The sequence below is a fragment of the Conger conger genome, chromosome 4, assembly GCF_963514075.1.
Source record: "Conger conger chromosome 4, fConCon1.1, whole genome shotgun sequence".
NCBI lineage: Eukaryota > Metazoa > Chordata > Actinopteri > Anguilliformes > Congridae > Conger > Conger conger.
The window spans coordinates 78,775,955-78,790,954 of NC_083763.1; the positions used below are offsets into that span (position 1 = coordinate 78,775,955).

At 53.8% G+C, this 15,000-nt stretch overlaps 1 protein-coding gene across 1 annotated transcript in view; it reads right to left on the minus strand.

Moving 5' to 3' along the window:
- Window positions 1-15,000, minus strand: part of fryl (furry homolog, like) — a 91,426-nt gene that overhangs the window by 6,121 nt on the left and 70,305 nt on the right. The window contains 8 exon segments of the mRNA XM_061238856.1: window positions 3,340-3,408; window positions 4,536-4,634; window positions 4,848-4,997; window positions 5,349-5,556; window positions 10,041-10,309; window positions 12,344-12,397; window positions 12,400-12,681; window positions 14,869-15,000. The exon segment at window positions 14,869-15,000 is cut by the window's right edge and continues 69 nt beyond it. Coding sequence (XP_061094840.1) covers window positions 3,340-3,408; window positions 4,536-4,634; window positions 4,848-4,997; window positions 5,349-5,556; window positions 10,041-10,309; window positions 12,344-12,397; window positions 12,400-12,681; window positions 14,869-15,000 — 1,263 coding nt within the window.

Genomic DNA, 15,000 nt, shown 5'->3' on the forward strand with positions numbered 1-15,000 from the left:
GCTCGTATACGGCTGTGATGACAGTCATGTACTACGGCTACTTGATTTGACTTAAAACGATCAGTCCTGCTGAAACATGTCAAAAGCCCGCAGACACTGTGGCCCTCCAGGACAAGAGTTTGACACCCCTGCACTAACGGTCACGCACGCACGCACGCACAGAGGAGGGAGGAGAGAGCTGCTGAGAGAGAGGGGGGCAGGGTGTGATCGATTTCCAGGTGAGGCAAGGACCAACGAAGACAGAACAAATATGTGACAGGAATAAGCCCAACCTTATCCCTCTCTGCTGGCCAACCCTACCCCTCTCTGCTGCCCAACCCTACCACCCCCACTGCCCAACCTTACCCCTCTCTGCTGCCCAACCATACCCCACCCAACTGCCAAACCATACTCCTCTGCTGCCCAACCTTACCCCGCCCAACTGCCCAACCTTACCCGTCTCTGCTGCCCAACCCTACCCCTCCCTGCTGCCCAACCCTACCCCTCTCTGCTTCCCAACCTTAGCCCGCCCAACTGCCCAACCTTATCCCTCTCTGCTGCCCAACCATACCCCTCTCTGCTGGCCAACCATACCCGTCTCTGCTGCCCAACCCTACCACCCCCACTGCCCAAACTTACCTCTCTGCTGCCCAACCCTACCCCTCTCTGCTGCCCAGCCCTACCCCTCTCTGCTGCCCAACCTTACCCCTCTCTGCTGCCCAACCTTACCCCTCTCTGCTGCCCAACCTTACCTTGCCCAGCTGCCCAACCTTACCCCGCCCAACTGCCCAACCTTACCCCGCCCAACTGCCCAACCTTACCCCTCTGCTGCCCAACCCTACCCCTCTATGCTGCCCAACCATACCCCGCCCAACTGCCCAAACCTACCCCTCTCTGCTGCCCAACCCTACCCCTCTCTGCTGCCCAACCTTATCCCTCTCTGCTTCCCAACCCTACCCCTCTCTTCTGCCCAACCATACCCGTCTCTGCTGCCCAACCCTACCACCCCCACTGCCCAAACCTACCCCTCTCTGCTGCCCAACCATACCCCACCCAACTGCCCAACCATACCCCACCCAACTGCCCAACCATACCCCTCTCTGCTGCTCAACCTTACCCCGCCCAACTGCCCAACCTTACCCCACCCAACCTTACCCGTCTCTGCTGCCCAACCATACCCCGCCCAACTGCCCAAACCTACCCCTCTGCTGCCCAACCCTACCCCTCTCTGCTGCCCAACCTTATCCCTCTCTGCTGCCCAACCCTACCCCTCTCTGCTGCCCAACCATACCCGTCTCTGCTGCCCAACCCTACCACCCCCACTGCCCAAACCTACCCCTCTCTGCTGCCCAACCTTACCCCGCCCAGCTGCCCAACCGTACCCATCTCTGCTGCCCAACCCTACCCCTCTCTGCTGCCCAACCATACTCCGCCCAACTGCCCAAACCTACCCCTCTCTGCTGCCCAACCATACCCTGCCCAACTGCCCAACCTTACCCCTCTCTGCTGCCCAACCCTACCCCTCTCTGCTGCCCAACCTTACCCCGCTCAACTGCCCAACCTTACCCCTCTCTGCTGCCCAACCTTACCCTGCCCAGCTGCCCAACCATAACCCACCCAACTGCCCAACCATACCCCTCTCTGCTGCCCAACCTTACCCCGCTCAACTGCCCAAACTTACCCCTCTCTGCTGCCCAACCTTACCCTGCCCAACTGCCCAACCTTACCCGTCTCAGCTGCCCAACCATACCCCGCACAACTGCCCAAACCTACCCCTCTCTGCTGCCCAACCTTACCCCACCCAGCTGCCCAACCATACCCCGCCTAACTGCCCAAACCTACCCCTCTCTGCTGCCCAACCATACCCCTCTCTGTTGCCCAACCCTACCCCTCTGCTGCCCAACCCTACCCTGCCCAACTGCCCAACCTTACCCCTCTCTGCTGCCCAACCATACCCTGCCCAACTGCCCAATCATACCCCTCTCTGCTGCCCAACCCTACCCCTCTCTGCTGCCCAACCTTACCCCTATCTGCTGCCCAACCCTACCCTGCCCAACTGCCCAATCATACCCCTCTCTGCTGCCCAACCTTACCCCACCCAGCTGCCCAACCATACCCCGCCCAACTGCCCAAACCTACCCCTCTCTGCTGCCCAACCATACCCCGCCCAACTGCCCAAACCTACCCCTCTCTGCTGCCCAACCCTACCCTGCCCAACTGCCCAATCATACCCCTCTCTGCTGCCCAACCATACCCCGCCCAACTGCCCAAACCTACCCCTCTCTGCTGCCCAACCCTACCCCTCTCTGCTGCCCAACCATACCCTGCCCAACTGCCCAATCATACCCCTCTCTGCTGCCCAACCCTACCCCTCTCTGCTGCCCAACCTTACCCCTATCTGCTGCCCAACCTTACCTCGCCCAACTGCCCAACTTTACCCGTCTCTGCTGCCCAACCCTACCCCTCTCTGCTGCCCAACGATACCCCGCCCAACTGCCCAAACCTACCCCTCTCTGCTGCCCAACCATACCCCACCCAACTGCCCAAACCTACCCCTCTGCTGCCCAACCCTACCCTGCCCAACTGCCCAATCATACCCCTCTCTGCTGCCCAACCATACCCTGCCCAACTGCCCAAACCTACCCCTCTCTGCTGCCCAACCATACCCTGCCCAACTGCCCAATCATACCCCTCTCTGCTGCCCAACCCTACCCCTCTCTGCTGCCCAACCTTACCTCGCCCAACTGCCCAACCTTACCCCGGCCAACCTTACCCTGCCCAACTGCCCAACCCTACCCCGCCGAACTGTCCAACCTTACCCCGCCCAACTGCCCAACCTTACTCCTCTCTGCTGCCTAACCCTAACCCTCCATACTGCTGAAGCCCAAACAATCAAGTTTGTCATCATGAATATTAATTGAGGAACGTGGCCATGCACAGTACTGCAGCTCTGGGGCATCTGTGTTCCGATACTGTACTTTCTGGTCTGATTAAATTCATTAAACCCACCCACACATAGACACCCACCCACACAGACACACACTCAATGTGTTTTTCATTCATGCCATAGGTCAAGTGTACCCGGGCCTGTGTGTGATTGGTTCAGTAGGAGAGTGGGCAAGGCTTACCTGGGCCTGTGTGTGATTGGTTCAGTAGGAGAGTGGGCAAGGCTTACCTGGGCCTGTGTGTGATTGGTTCAGTAGGAGAGTGGGCAAGGCTTACCTGGGCCTGTGTGTGATTGGTTCAGTAGGAGAGTGGGAAGGCTTACCTGGGCCTGTGTGTGATTGGTTCAGTAGGAGAGTGGGAAGGCTTACCTGGGCCTGTGTGTGATTGGTTCAGTAGGAGAGTGGGAAGGCTTACCTGGGCCTGTGTGTTGGTCCGTGAGTCACTGTCTTTGTCGCCAAATGTTTTCACACAGTTATCCAGCCACTGTAGAGACGCAACAAGAACACAAATATCTACTTACTATCCTTCTGGGGACATTATTATCCCATGTGTGTAACGTGAGACACAGCAAGCACACAAGTCTCTACTTACTATCCTTCTGGGGACATTATTATAGTATTATTATAGTGTGAAAACTGCAGTTATCCAGCCACTGCAGGGACAGAAACATCTCTTTCACAACCTGCCAAAGCTACTGACAAAGCACCTCAAACAAGGAGCCCATGAACCCTGTGTGTGTACCTGCCTTAAACTACACTTCTGCGTGCGTGTACCTGCCTTAAACTACACATCTGCATGTGTGTACCTGCCTTAAATTACACTTCTGCAACACTTAATGTGTGCCGGAGTGTGTGCCAGAGTGTGTGTGTGTGAGTGTGTGTGTGCGTGAGTGTGTGTGAATGCCAGAGTGTGTGTGTGTGTGTGTGAGAATGCCAGAGTGTGTGTGTGTGTGTGTGAGAATGCCAGAGTGTGTGTGTGTGTGTGTGTGTGTGCCAGAGTGTGTGTGTGTGTGTGTGTGTGTGCGCCAGAGTGTGTGTGTGTGTGTGTGCCAGAGTGTGTGTGTGTGTGTGTGTGTGTGTGTGTGTGTGAATGCCAGAGTGTGTGTGTGTGCCAGAGTGTGTGTGTGTGTGTGTGTGTGTGTGTGTGCGTGCGTGCGTGCATGTGCGAGTGCGTGTGTGCGTGTGTATTTATGTACCTGCTCGTATGTGTATGTGTGTAATGTTCGTCATGCCAGTATCATACAACGAGTATCGGTCAGGCTTTAGAGTTGATCAGGGTCGATTAGGGTCGATCAGGCTTTAGGGTCAGGTGAGGGGGGTTACGGTCCTGTAGACAGGGTCAGGTGAGGGGGGTTACGGTCCTGTAGACAGGGTCAGGTGGGGGGGGTTACGGTCCTGTAGACAGGGTCAGGTGAGGGGGGTTACGGTCCTGTAGACAGGGTCAGGTGGAGGGGGTCACGGTCCTGTAGACAGGGTCAGGTGAGGGGGGTTACGGTGCTGTAGACAGGGTCAGGTGGGGGGGGTTACGGTCCCGTAGGGTCAGGTGCAGGTGGGCGGGACTGGGGGCCAGTGGAAAGGGTAGGGTACGGTGAGCGGGTTTAAGAGACTCACCTGTTGGGTGGACTCCCTCTTGCTGTTGTAGGTGTCCAGATGCTCCTGCAGCTCCAGAACACTAAACTTCAGAGTCTCCAGCAGCCCACACGAAACCAGCTACACACACACACACACACACACACACACACACCGTCATCAAACCGCACGTGTCTGTGTGAGTGTGGGTATAGTGTGTGTATAGTGTAGTGTGGATAGTGTGTGTATAGTGTAGTGTATAGTGTAGAGTGTGTGTATAGTGTAGTGTGGATAGTGTGTATAGTGTAGTGTAGAGTGTGTGTGCATAGTGTAGTGTGTATAGTATAGACTCACGGTCTCTGCGTCCAGCAGCACTGTGGGACACTGGGAACAGGCCATCATCTCCTCCAGAGAGCTGCAGAACCGCTCCCCAATCCGCCACAGCCCCTCCCCCAGGAAACTCACCGCCGCATGAGTCAGACAGCCAAACTTCTGCTGGATACTCTACAAACACGCACACACACACACACACACACATTACACACACACACACACACCATACACTATACACTCACACATTATATATACACACACACACACACTCAAATACACACACACCGACTATACGCACACACTCACACATTATACACACACACACACACATTAGACACACACACACACACACACACACACACCATACACTATACACTGACACATTATATATATACACACACACACACACACATTACAGACACACACACACACACACACACACACATTATATATACACACACACACACACACACACACACACTCACACATTATACACACACACGCGCACACGCGCGCACACACCTGGAAGAGGCGTGAGAACACATGGAAGGTGTGTACTGCAGAAGACCCGTCTGTGTCCGACAGCATCTGGTTGACATGGCAACGCCAGGCATCCTCCTCATCGTCATAGGCAACCGGCTGGAAGGCTGCCAAGATAGCGGAGAGGAACGGCGAGGGGGGGGGAGACGCCTGGAGCTCCAGGAACTCTTCTGCATCCCCTTCATCCTGACTGTACACACACACACACACACACACACGCACGCACGCACGCAGACAGACAGACAGACAGACAGACAGACAGACAGACAGACAGACAGACAGACAGACACACAGAGACACACAGAGACACACAGACAGACAGGATTACTTTCTGGGGCAAAGAATGGGAAGGGCCACACATGCGTGGTGGGCTTAAGTCCCCAGAAGGATAGGAACAGAAAGCAGAACAAAGAACCGAACCCGAGGGACCGAGCCCAGGAGCGACCGGACCGGACCGGACCGGACCGAGCCCAGGAGTGACCGGACCCAGGAGCGACCGGACCAGACTGAGCCCAGGAGCGACCGGACCGGACCGGACCGGACCCAGGAGCGACCGGACCGGACCGGACCCAGGAGCGACCGGACCGGACCGGACCAAGCCCAGGAGCGACCGGACCGGACCGGACCGAGCCCAGGAGCGACCGGACCGAGCCCAGGAGCGCACGGGGTGCACGGGGCGCCAGCGTGAGGCCGAACGAGGCGGGAAAAACTGAATCACAATATTTCCATACCTATGTGTGTATATTTCCATACCTGTGTGTGCATATTTCCATACCTATGTGTGTATATTTCCATACCTATGTGTGTATATTTCCATACCTATGTGTGTATATTTCCATACCTATATTGCGATTCGATTTGTGATGACCTTCCCTTCTGTAATCACTGTGTATAAAATAAAAACCACCACACCATTAGATACGGTCAAAATAAACGACTCTTTAAGATACATGCTAGTGTGAAAGGACATGCAGGAGTCATGGATGGGAACACCTCAGGAGGAGGGTGTGACAGCCAAAGGGTGAATCTGAATCGGCACTAATGGTGATCTGGGTTCGGAAGCTACGGACATCAGGCGACTCATTTTGCCCTCAAGCCTTGAAAGAGCGCACGGTTTTTTTTTTTAATAAGGTTACACAAAATATTTTTTTAAACCCAACCACAATAAGCTACAAGGACCTTTTTTCTTTTTTTTTAACAAACCTTTACACCAGCCACATGTAGGAATAAACATTTTTAAAATGCTTTTAATACAGACCGGGCAGCTTGACAGAAATTCAAAAGGGCCAATATCATTTAACGGCGTACTCAATTAAAAGAACCATACGTCACATAGTTAGTGGTTGAAAATGACACTAACTTGGATTCTGATCAGATTTAATGATAAATCCCAGTGTAGCCACAAGAAGATCCGCACAGCCGTTGGACCCTTGAGGATTTGGGCCATGGCTCCATAGGAGGATTGTCTCCTGCTTGTTCTAATCAACTGTACGTGGCTCTGGATAAGAGCATCTGCCAAATGCCACTAATGTAATGTAATGTAATGAGGTATTTATTAGACTTATTTATAAGTATATTCTAGTGCTGTAGTGTGCTTTAGCCAGTGCTGGCTGTGCTAGTGTGCTTTAGCCAGTGATGGCTGTGCTAGTGTGCTTTAGCCAGTGTTGGCTGTGCTAGTGTCCTCTAGCCAGTGTTGGCTGTGCTAGTGTGCTTTAGCCAGTGTTGGCTGTGCTAGTGTGCTTTAGCCAGTGTTGGCTGTGCTAGTGTGCTTTAGCCAGTGTTGGCTGTGCTAGTGTGCTTTAGCCAGTGTTGGCTGTGCTAGTGTCCTCTAGCCAGTGTTGGCTGTGCTAGTGTGCTTTAGCCAGTGTTGGCTGTGCGAGTGTGCTTTAGCCAGTGTTGGCTGTGCTAGTGTGCTTTAGCCAGTGCTGGCTGTGCTAGTGTGCTTTAGCCAGTGTTGGCTGTGCTAGTGTGCTTTAGCCAGTGTTGGCTGTGCTAGTGTGCTTTAGCCAGTGTTGGCTGTGCTAGTGTGCTTTAGCCAGTGTTGGCTGTGCTAGTGTGCTTTAGCCAGTGTTGGCTGTGCTAGTGTGCTTTAGCCAGTGTTGGCTGTGCTAGTGTGCTTTAGCCAGTGTTGGCTGTGCTAGTGTGCTTTAGCCAATGTTGGCTGTGCTAGTGTGCTTTAGCCAGTGTTGGCTGTGCTAGTGTGCTTTAGCCAGTGTTGGCTGTGCGAGTGTGCTCTAGCCAGTGTTGGCTGTGCTAGTGTGCTTTAGCCAGTGTTGGCTGTGCTAGTGTGCTTTAGCCAGTGTTGGCTGTGCTAGTGTGCTCTAGCCAGTGTTGGCTGTGCTAGTGTGCTTTAGCCAGTGTTGGCTGTGCGAGTGTGCTCTAGCCAGTGTTGGCTGTGCTAGTGTGCTTTAGCCAGTGTTGGCTGTGCTAGTGTGCTCTAGCCAGTGTTGGCTGTGCGAGTGTGCTTTAGTCAGTGTTGGCTGTGCGAGTGTGCTTTAGCCAGTGCTGGCTGTGCTAGTGTGCTTTAGCCAGTGCTGGCTGTGCTAGTGTGCTTTAGCCAGTGTTGGCTGTGCTAGTGTGCTTTAGCCAGTGCTGGCTGTGCTAGTGTGCTTTAGCCAGTGCTGGCTGTGCTAGTGTCCTCTAGCCAGTGCTGGCTGTGCTAGTGTCCTCTAGCCAGTGTTGGCTGTGCTAGTGTGCTTTAGCCAGTGCTGGCTGTGCTAGTGTCCTCTAGCCAGTGTTGGCTGTGCTAGTGTGCTTTAGCCAGTGTTGGCTGTGCTAGTGTGCTTTAGCCAGTGCTGGCTGTGCTAGTGTCCTCTAGCCAGTGTTGGCTGTGCTAGTGTGCTTTAGCCAGTGCTGGCTGTGCTAGTGTCCTCTAGCCAGTGTTGGCTGTGCTAGTGTGCTTTAGCCAGTGCTGGCTGTGCTAGTGTCCTCTAGCCAGTGTTGGCTGTGCTAGTGTGCTTTAGCCAGTGTTGGCTGTGCTAGTGTCCTCTAGCCAGTGCTGGCTGTGCTAGTGTCCTCTAGCCAGTGCTGGCTGGCCTTCAGGCTAATGCAGAGGCATGCTCGGCCCATTGCCAGACAGACAGGAGATTCTCTTAATGGCAGCAGTGTCCTCTCCCTGCAGTAAGGTCGGTGGGATGCCTTACTGAGCCCCAAATCCCACCAAACCACCGCTTTCAACAGCAAGAAGAAAACCTTAACCGTGTTCCAATCACACACCTCTGCTGACAGGTGTTCTCTCTCATTGAAAACAGGTAAACTCTCACAATGGCAAGATGGTAAATGGCAAATGTGCTAGTGTGCTTTAGCCAGTGTTGGCTGTGCTAGTGTGCTTTAGCCAGTGTTGGCTCAATGGCACTTTTTTCCCCATTCTCAAATTCACCCATTCACACGCACACACGTCAACGTTGATTGGCTGCCATGCAGCCTACAGCTCATCAGGAGCTATTGGGAATAAGGTGTCTTGCTCAGGGACACTTCGACACGCCAGGGCGGGATCAAATCATTACATTACATTATTGGCATTTGGCAGATGCTCTTATCCAGAGGGACAACAGTTGATTAGACTAAGCAGGAGACAATCCTCCCCTGGAGCAATGCAGGGGTAAGGGCCTTGCTCAAGGGCCCAACGGCTGTGCGGATCTTATTGTGGCTACAGTGGGATTAGAACCACCGACCTTGCGGGTCCCAGTCATGTACCTTAACCACTACGCTACAGGGTCATGTACCTTAACCACTACGCTACAGGGTCATGTACCTTAACCACTACGCTACAGGGTCATGTACCTTAACCACTACGCTACAGGGTCATGTACCTTAACCACTACGCTACAGGGTCATGTACCTTAACCACTACGCTACAGGGTCATGTACCTTAACCACTACGCTACAGGGTCATGTACCTTAACCACTACGCTACAGGGTCATGTACCTTAACCACTACGCTACAGGGTCATGTACCTTAACCACTACGCTACAGGGTCATGTACCTTAACCACTACGCTACAGGGTCATGTACCTTAACCACTACGCTACAGGGTCATGTACCTTAACCACTACGCTACAGGGTCATGTACCTAAACCACTACGCTACAGGGTCATGTACCTTAACCACTACGCTACAGGGTCATGTACCTTAACCACTACGCTACAGGGTCATGTACCTTAACCACTACGCTACAGGGTCATGTACCTTAACCACTACGCTACAGGGTCATGTACCTTAACCACTACGCTACAGGGTCATGTACCTTAACCACTACGCTACAGGGTCATGTACCTTAACCACTACGCTACAGGCCGCCCTGCAGCCCAGCAACCAGCAGCCCTCTGACCGTCAGGCAACCGCGATTACCTCCTGAGCCAATGTGACCAACATTACCCCTCTATCTTTGTCAGCCTCACCCGGACAGGTACGTGACTCACCCGCACGGGTACGTGACTCACCCGCACGGGTACGTGCCTCACCCGGACAGGTACGTGCCTCACCCGCACAGGTACGTGCCTCACCCGCACAGGTACGTGCCTCACCCGCACAGGTACGTGCCTCACCCGCACAGGTACGTGCCTCACCCGGACAGGTACGTGCCTCACCCGCACAGGTACGTGCCTCACCCGCACAGGTACGTGCCTCACCCGCACAGGTACGTGCCTCACCCGCACAGGTACGTGCCTCACCTGGACAGGTCGGAGAGGTGGGCCTCCTCCTCGCAGCGCTGGTCCAGCTCTTTCAGGGCCAGAGTGACGTCCTCCTCGCAGACGGAGGCGGGGCCGCTGTGCGGGGCGGGAGGGGGCGGGGCCTCGTCCTCACAGAGGGAGCTGGGGGGGCTCTGCGGGGGGGGGTCTGGGAGGTCTGGCAGCTCGGGGGGCAGCGGGGGGGCGCTGCCGAACCCAGTGTCCTCGCTAACGCTGCTGCTCAGATCGTCTACCGCCGTCAGGCTCGCGTCCTGCACCAAACCACCACAGGGGGCGCTAGTGAGACAAGCACCCCCAATCCCTCAAACCTGCCAATCACATGGCCATCCTGCTGAAACACACCCAATCACACAACCATCCTGCTAAAACACACCCAATCACACCGCCATCCTGCTGAAACACACCCAATCACAAGCCATCCTGCTACAAAACACCCAATCACACGACCATACTGCTGAAAAACACCCAATCACAGCCATCCTGCCAAAAACACCCAATCACACGGCCATACTGCTAAAAAACACCCAATCACACGGCCCTCCCACTCAGTGAGTGAGTGAGTGAGTGAGTGAGTGAGTGAGTGAGTGAGTGAGTGAGTGAGTGTGTGTGTGTGTGTGTGTGTGTGTGTGAGTGTGTGTGTATTTAAATGCATTAAAACGGCAGTGTGGGCAGGCGGCCAGCAGGCCTGTAATACAGTGATTAGGGGGAAAGCTTTTAGGGGCTGACTGGATGGGTGAATCAGAGTATTGATGAGTTTATCTCTGCTTTTCTGGAAGCCATTCCATTAGCCTGCCATGCTAATGCACAGATAACCTTCAGCTCACTTTCAGAACCACACAGAGGAGTGGCCATTTCACACAATCACCTTCAGGACACCACCAACCAATGAACAGCACACACCTAGATCTCTGGCCAATGAACAGCACACACCTAGATCTCCAACCAATGAACAGCACACACCTAGATCTCCAACCAATGAACAGCACACACCTAGACCTCCAACCAATGAACAGAACACACCTCAATCTCCAACCAAGGTACAGCAAACACCTAGATCTCCAACCAATGCAAAGTACACACCTAGATCTCCAACCAATGAACAGCACACACCTAGATCTCCAACCAATGAACAGCACACACCTAGATCTCCAACCAATGAACAGCACACACCTAGGTCTCCAACCAATGTAAAGTACACACCCAATCACAACAGAATAGACACCCAGTCTCCATCTCCCAGTTACCTTCACACAAAGCCTGGTTAGGCTGTTTCATTAACCTGTACGGACAAGAAGGTGATGCATACATGCAGCCCATCGTTAGCACCATGGTTAGTGTGTTAGTACACGGAACAGCACACAGCTTTTAGTTTATTAAACATGGATATCTCTCTCTCTCTCTCTCTCTCTCTCTCTCTCTCTTTCTCTCTCTCTTTATAAAAAGGGGAGTTCTAATTCCTTTGCCCATCACTCCCATAATAAAAAGGGCTGGCTAGCTAGCAACTTCGTTGAGACCTGCTTTTCTGTAGCTAGCAGCTATCGGTTAACTAGTAACCAGGGACAAGCTAACTCACGAAAAGCAACAAGCAGATAAAGAGTCCATTAAGCTGAGGCTATTTTTGTACCAATTACCAGTTAAATAATTAGCATGATTGATGAGGACCATAGTTCTTTCATTGCAGCAGCGATGAAGTGGACAGAGAGTAGCAGTAGCAGCAATACCGCTGCCCCTGGAATAGTGCACTCTGAACGCACACTGCATACTTAATCTGCGCTTGTTAGTATGCCATCTGGGGACCTGATGCAGAATACATTTGGTGGGATAAGGGGGAGGGGCCATACTCACAGGCAGGTCAGAGGTCAGCTGATTTTGGGGCAGGGGAATGTCCACTGTGCTCCATAGGGGGGGGGGGCTGGACTGAGGGCCAATGGGAGGCTGTGGTTTTTTCATTGTCTGAATTCATGCAACACAGCCAGCCTGAGGTTCATCCTGACAATCTCTCCCCCAATCACACAACAAGCAAGCTCTGCCCACTCCAGAAACAGACAGACAGACAGAGAGAGAGACTGAGAGGAATGAAAGGTTGCGGTAGAGTCCCACAGCCAGGCATCCAGCACAGCAGAGACAGGACAGCGCCCCCTAAGGGCCAGAGAGAGAGGGAGCCCCAGACCCACACAGCTCTCCGAGACGGGGTGGGTGGGGGGGGGGGGGGAGAAGAGAGGAGGAAGAAGGTTCTAGAAAGCGCCAGTGCACCACAGCTTATTGTGTCCCCCGATTGGTCCCACCTCAGGCGGCTGGCTGCTGCTGGCGCTGTCTGATTGAGCGGGGTCCAGGCTGGGGGCGGGCTGTCAGGGCGTGGCAGGGGAGGGGCCTCCTCCATCACCACACTGCTGGACGAGTCCAGAGATCGCTGCAGAGACTCCACGTGATTGGACGAATCCAGGGACCGCTGCAGAGACTCCACGTGATTGGATGAATCCAGGGACCGCTGCAGAGACTCCACGTGATTGGACGAATCCAGGGACCGCTGCAGAGACTCCACGTGATTGGACGAATCCAGGGAGCGCTGCAGAGACTCCACGTGATTGGACGCTGTCTCGTCTGTCGCGGAATCGCTGTTTAACTGTGGAGGGGGGAGGGGGAGGGGCATTACTAAGGAAACAGAGCTGTGGTTTGCCTCAGTAACCAGGAAGAAAAGAGGAGAAACAGGAGGGGTGAAAAAGGCAAACACCAGGCCCCACACTGGCATCTCACAGCTGTTTAACACTTCCATTACAAACCTGCACATTAAGAGAACACACACCCTGTTCATACACACAACCCCACTAAAGCACTACGACCCCACTAAACCCCCACTAAACCACTACGACCCCACTAAACCCCCACTAAACCACTACGACCCCACTAAACCCCCACTAAACCACTACGACCCCACTAAACCCCCACTAAACCACTACGACCCCACTAAACCCCCACTAAACCACTACGACCCCACTAAACCCCCACTAAACCACTACGACCCCACTAAACCCCCACTAAACCACTACGACCCCACTAAACCCCCACTAAACCCCCACTAAACCACTACGACCCCACTAAACCCCCACTAAACCCCCACTAAACCCCCACTAAACCACAACGACCCCACTAAACCCCCACTAAAGCACTACAACCCCACTAAACCCCCACTAAACCACTACGACCCCACTAAACCCCCACTAAACCACTACAACCCCACTAAACCACTACGACCCCACTAAACCCCCACTAAACCACTACGACCCCACTAAACCCCCACTAAAGCACTACAACCCCACTAAACCCCCACTAAAGCACTACGACCCCACTAAACCCCCACTAAACCACTACAACCCCACTAAACCCCCACTAAACCACTACAACCCCACTAAACCCCTACTAAACCCCCACTAAACCACTACAACCCCACTAAACCACTACGACCCCACTAAACCCCCACTAAACCACTACAACCCCACTAAACCACTACGACCCCACTAAACCCCCACTAAACCGCCACTAAACCACTACAACCCCACTAAACCCCCACTAAACCACTACAACCCCACTAAACCCCCACTAAACCACTACAACCCCACTAAACCCCCACTAAAGCACTACAACCCCACTAAACCCCCACTAAAGCACTACAACCCCACTAAACAACCACTAAAGCACTACAACCCCACTAAACAACCACTAAAGCACTACAACCCCACTAAACCACCACTAAACCACTACGACCCCACTAAACCCCACTAAACCACTACGACCCCACTAAACCCCCACTAAACCACTACGACCCCACTACGACCCCACTAAACCCCCACTAAACCACTACGACCCCACTAAACCCTCACTAAACCACTACAACCCCACTAAACCCCCACTAAACCACTACAACCCCACTACACCACTAAACCCCCACTAAACCACTACGACCCCACTAAACCACTACTAAACCACTACGACCCCACTAAACCCCCACTAAACCACTACGACCCCACTAAACCCCCACTAAACCACTACGACCCCACTAAACCCCCACTAAACCACTACGACCCCACTAAACCCCCACTAAACCACTACAACCCCACTAAAGCACTAAAACCCAAAACCCCACTAAAGCATTGTCCTCCCACACACTCACGTTATGAATATCATTATTATTGCGGTCATCATGATCGTTATGGTTACTGTTACTTTATGATGGCATGGCTGCAGGAGGGGAGGGGCTACAGGAGGAGGAGCCAAAACTGGATGAAGAGGAAGCAGCAGAAAGACTGGAGCAGAACCAGACTGGAGCAGAACCAGACTGGAGCAGAACCAGACTGTCACGGAGATGACTGAGGTCAGGAGGAGATGCTGGGGAGTAAAACAATGCCACTCCTCTTTGGACAGGTGACTGGACAGAGGTGTGCAAAGGGGCGGGGCCGGAGAGGGCAGGGGGGAGGAGTCTAGAACGGCAGTCTGTAGCGTAGTGGTTAAGGTACATGACTAGGACCCAGTCGGAGGTTCGAATCCCAGTGTAGCCGCAATAAGATCGGCACAGCCGTTGGGCCCTCGAGCAAGGCCCTTAACCCTGCATTGCTCCAGGGGAGGATTGTCTCCTGCTTACTCTAATCAACTGTATGTTGGTCTGGATAAGAGTGTCTGCCAAATGGCAGTAATGTAATGCATAATGTAGAACCAAAGCAAGCAGCTAAGCCCCTCCCACTCCCGTGGCAAAGCAGCCAATCGGAGCAGCACACACGCACACCATGCCCAATCAGGCTGCTGGGGCGGGACTTACGAGGCTGGAGTGGCTCAGAATCTGGCTAGCGCTCAGTACCTCCTCCTCCGACGACTCGTCCGTGTCCTCCTGATTGGTCAGGCTGAGGCTGGGCGTGCTCCCGGCAAACTGGCACTCCTGGAGGGAGGGCGT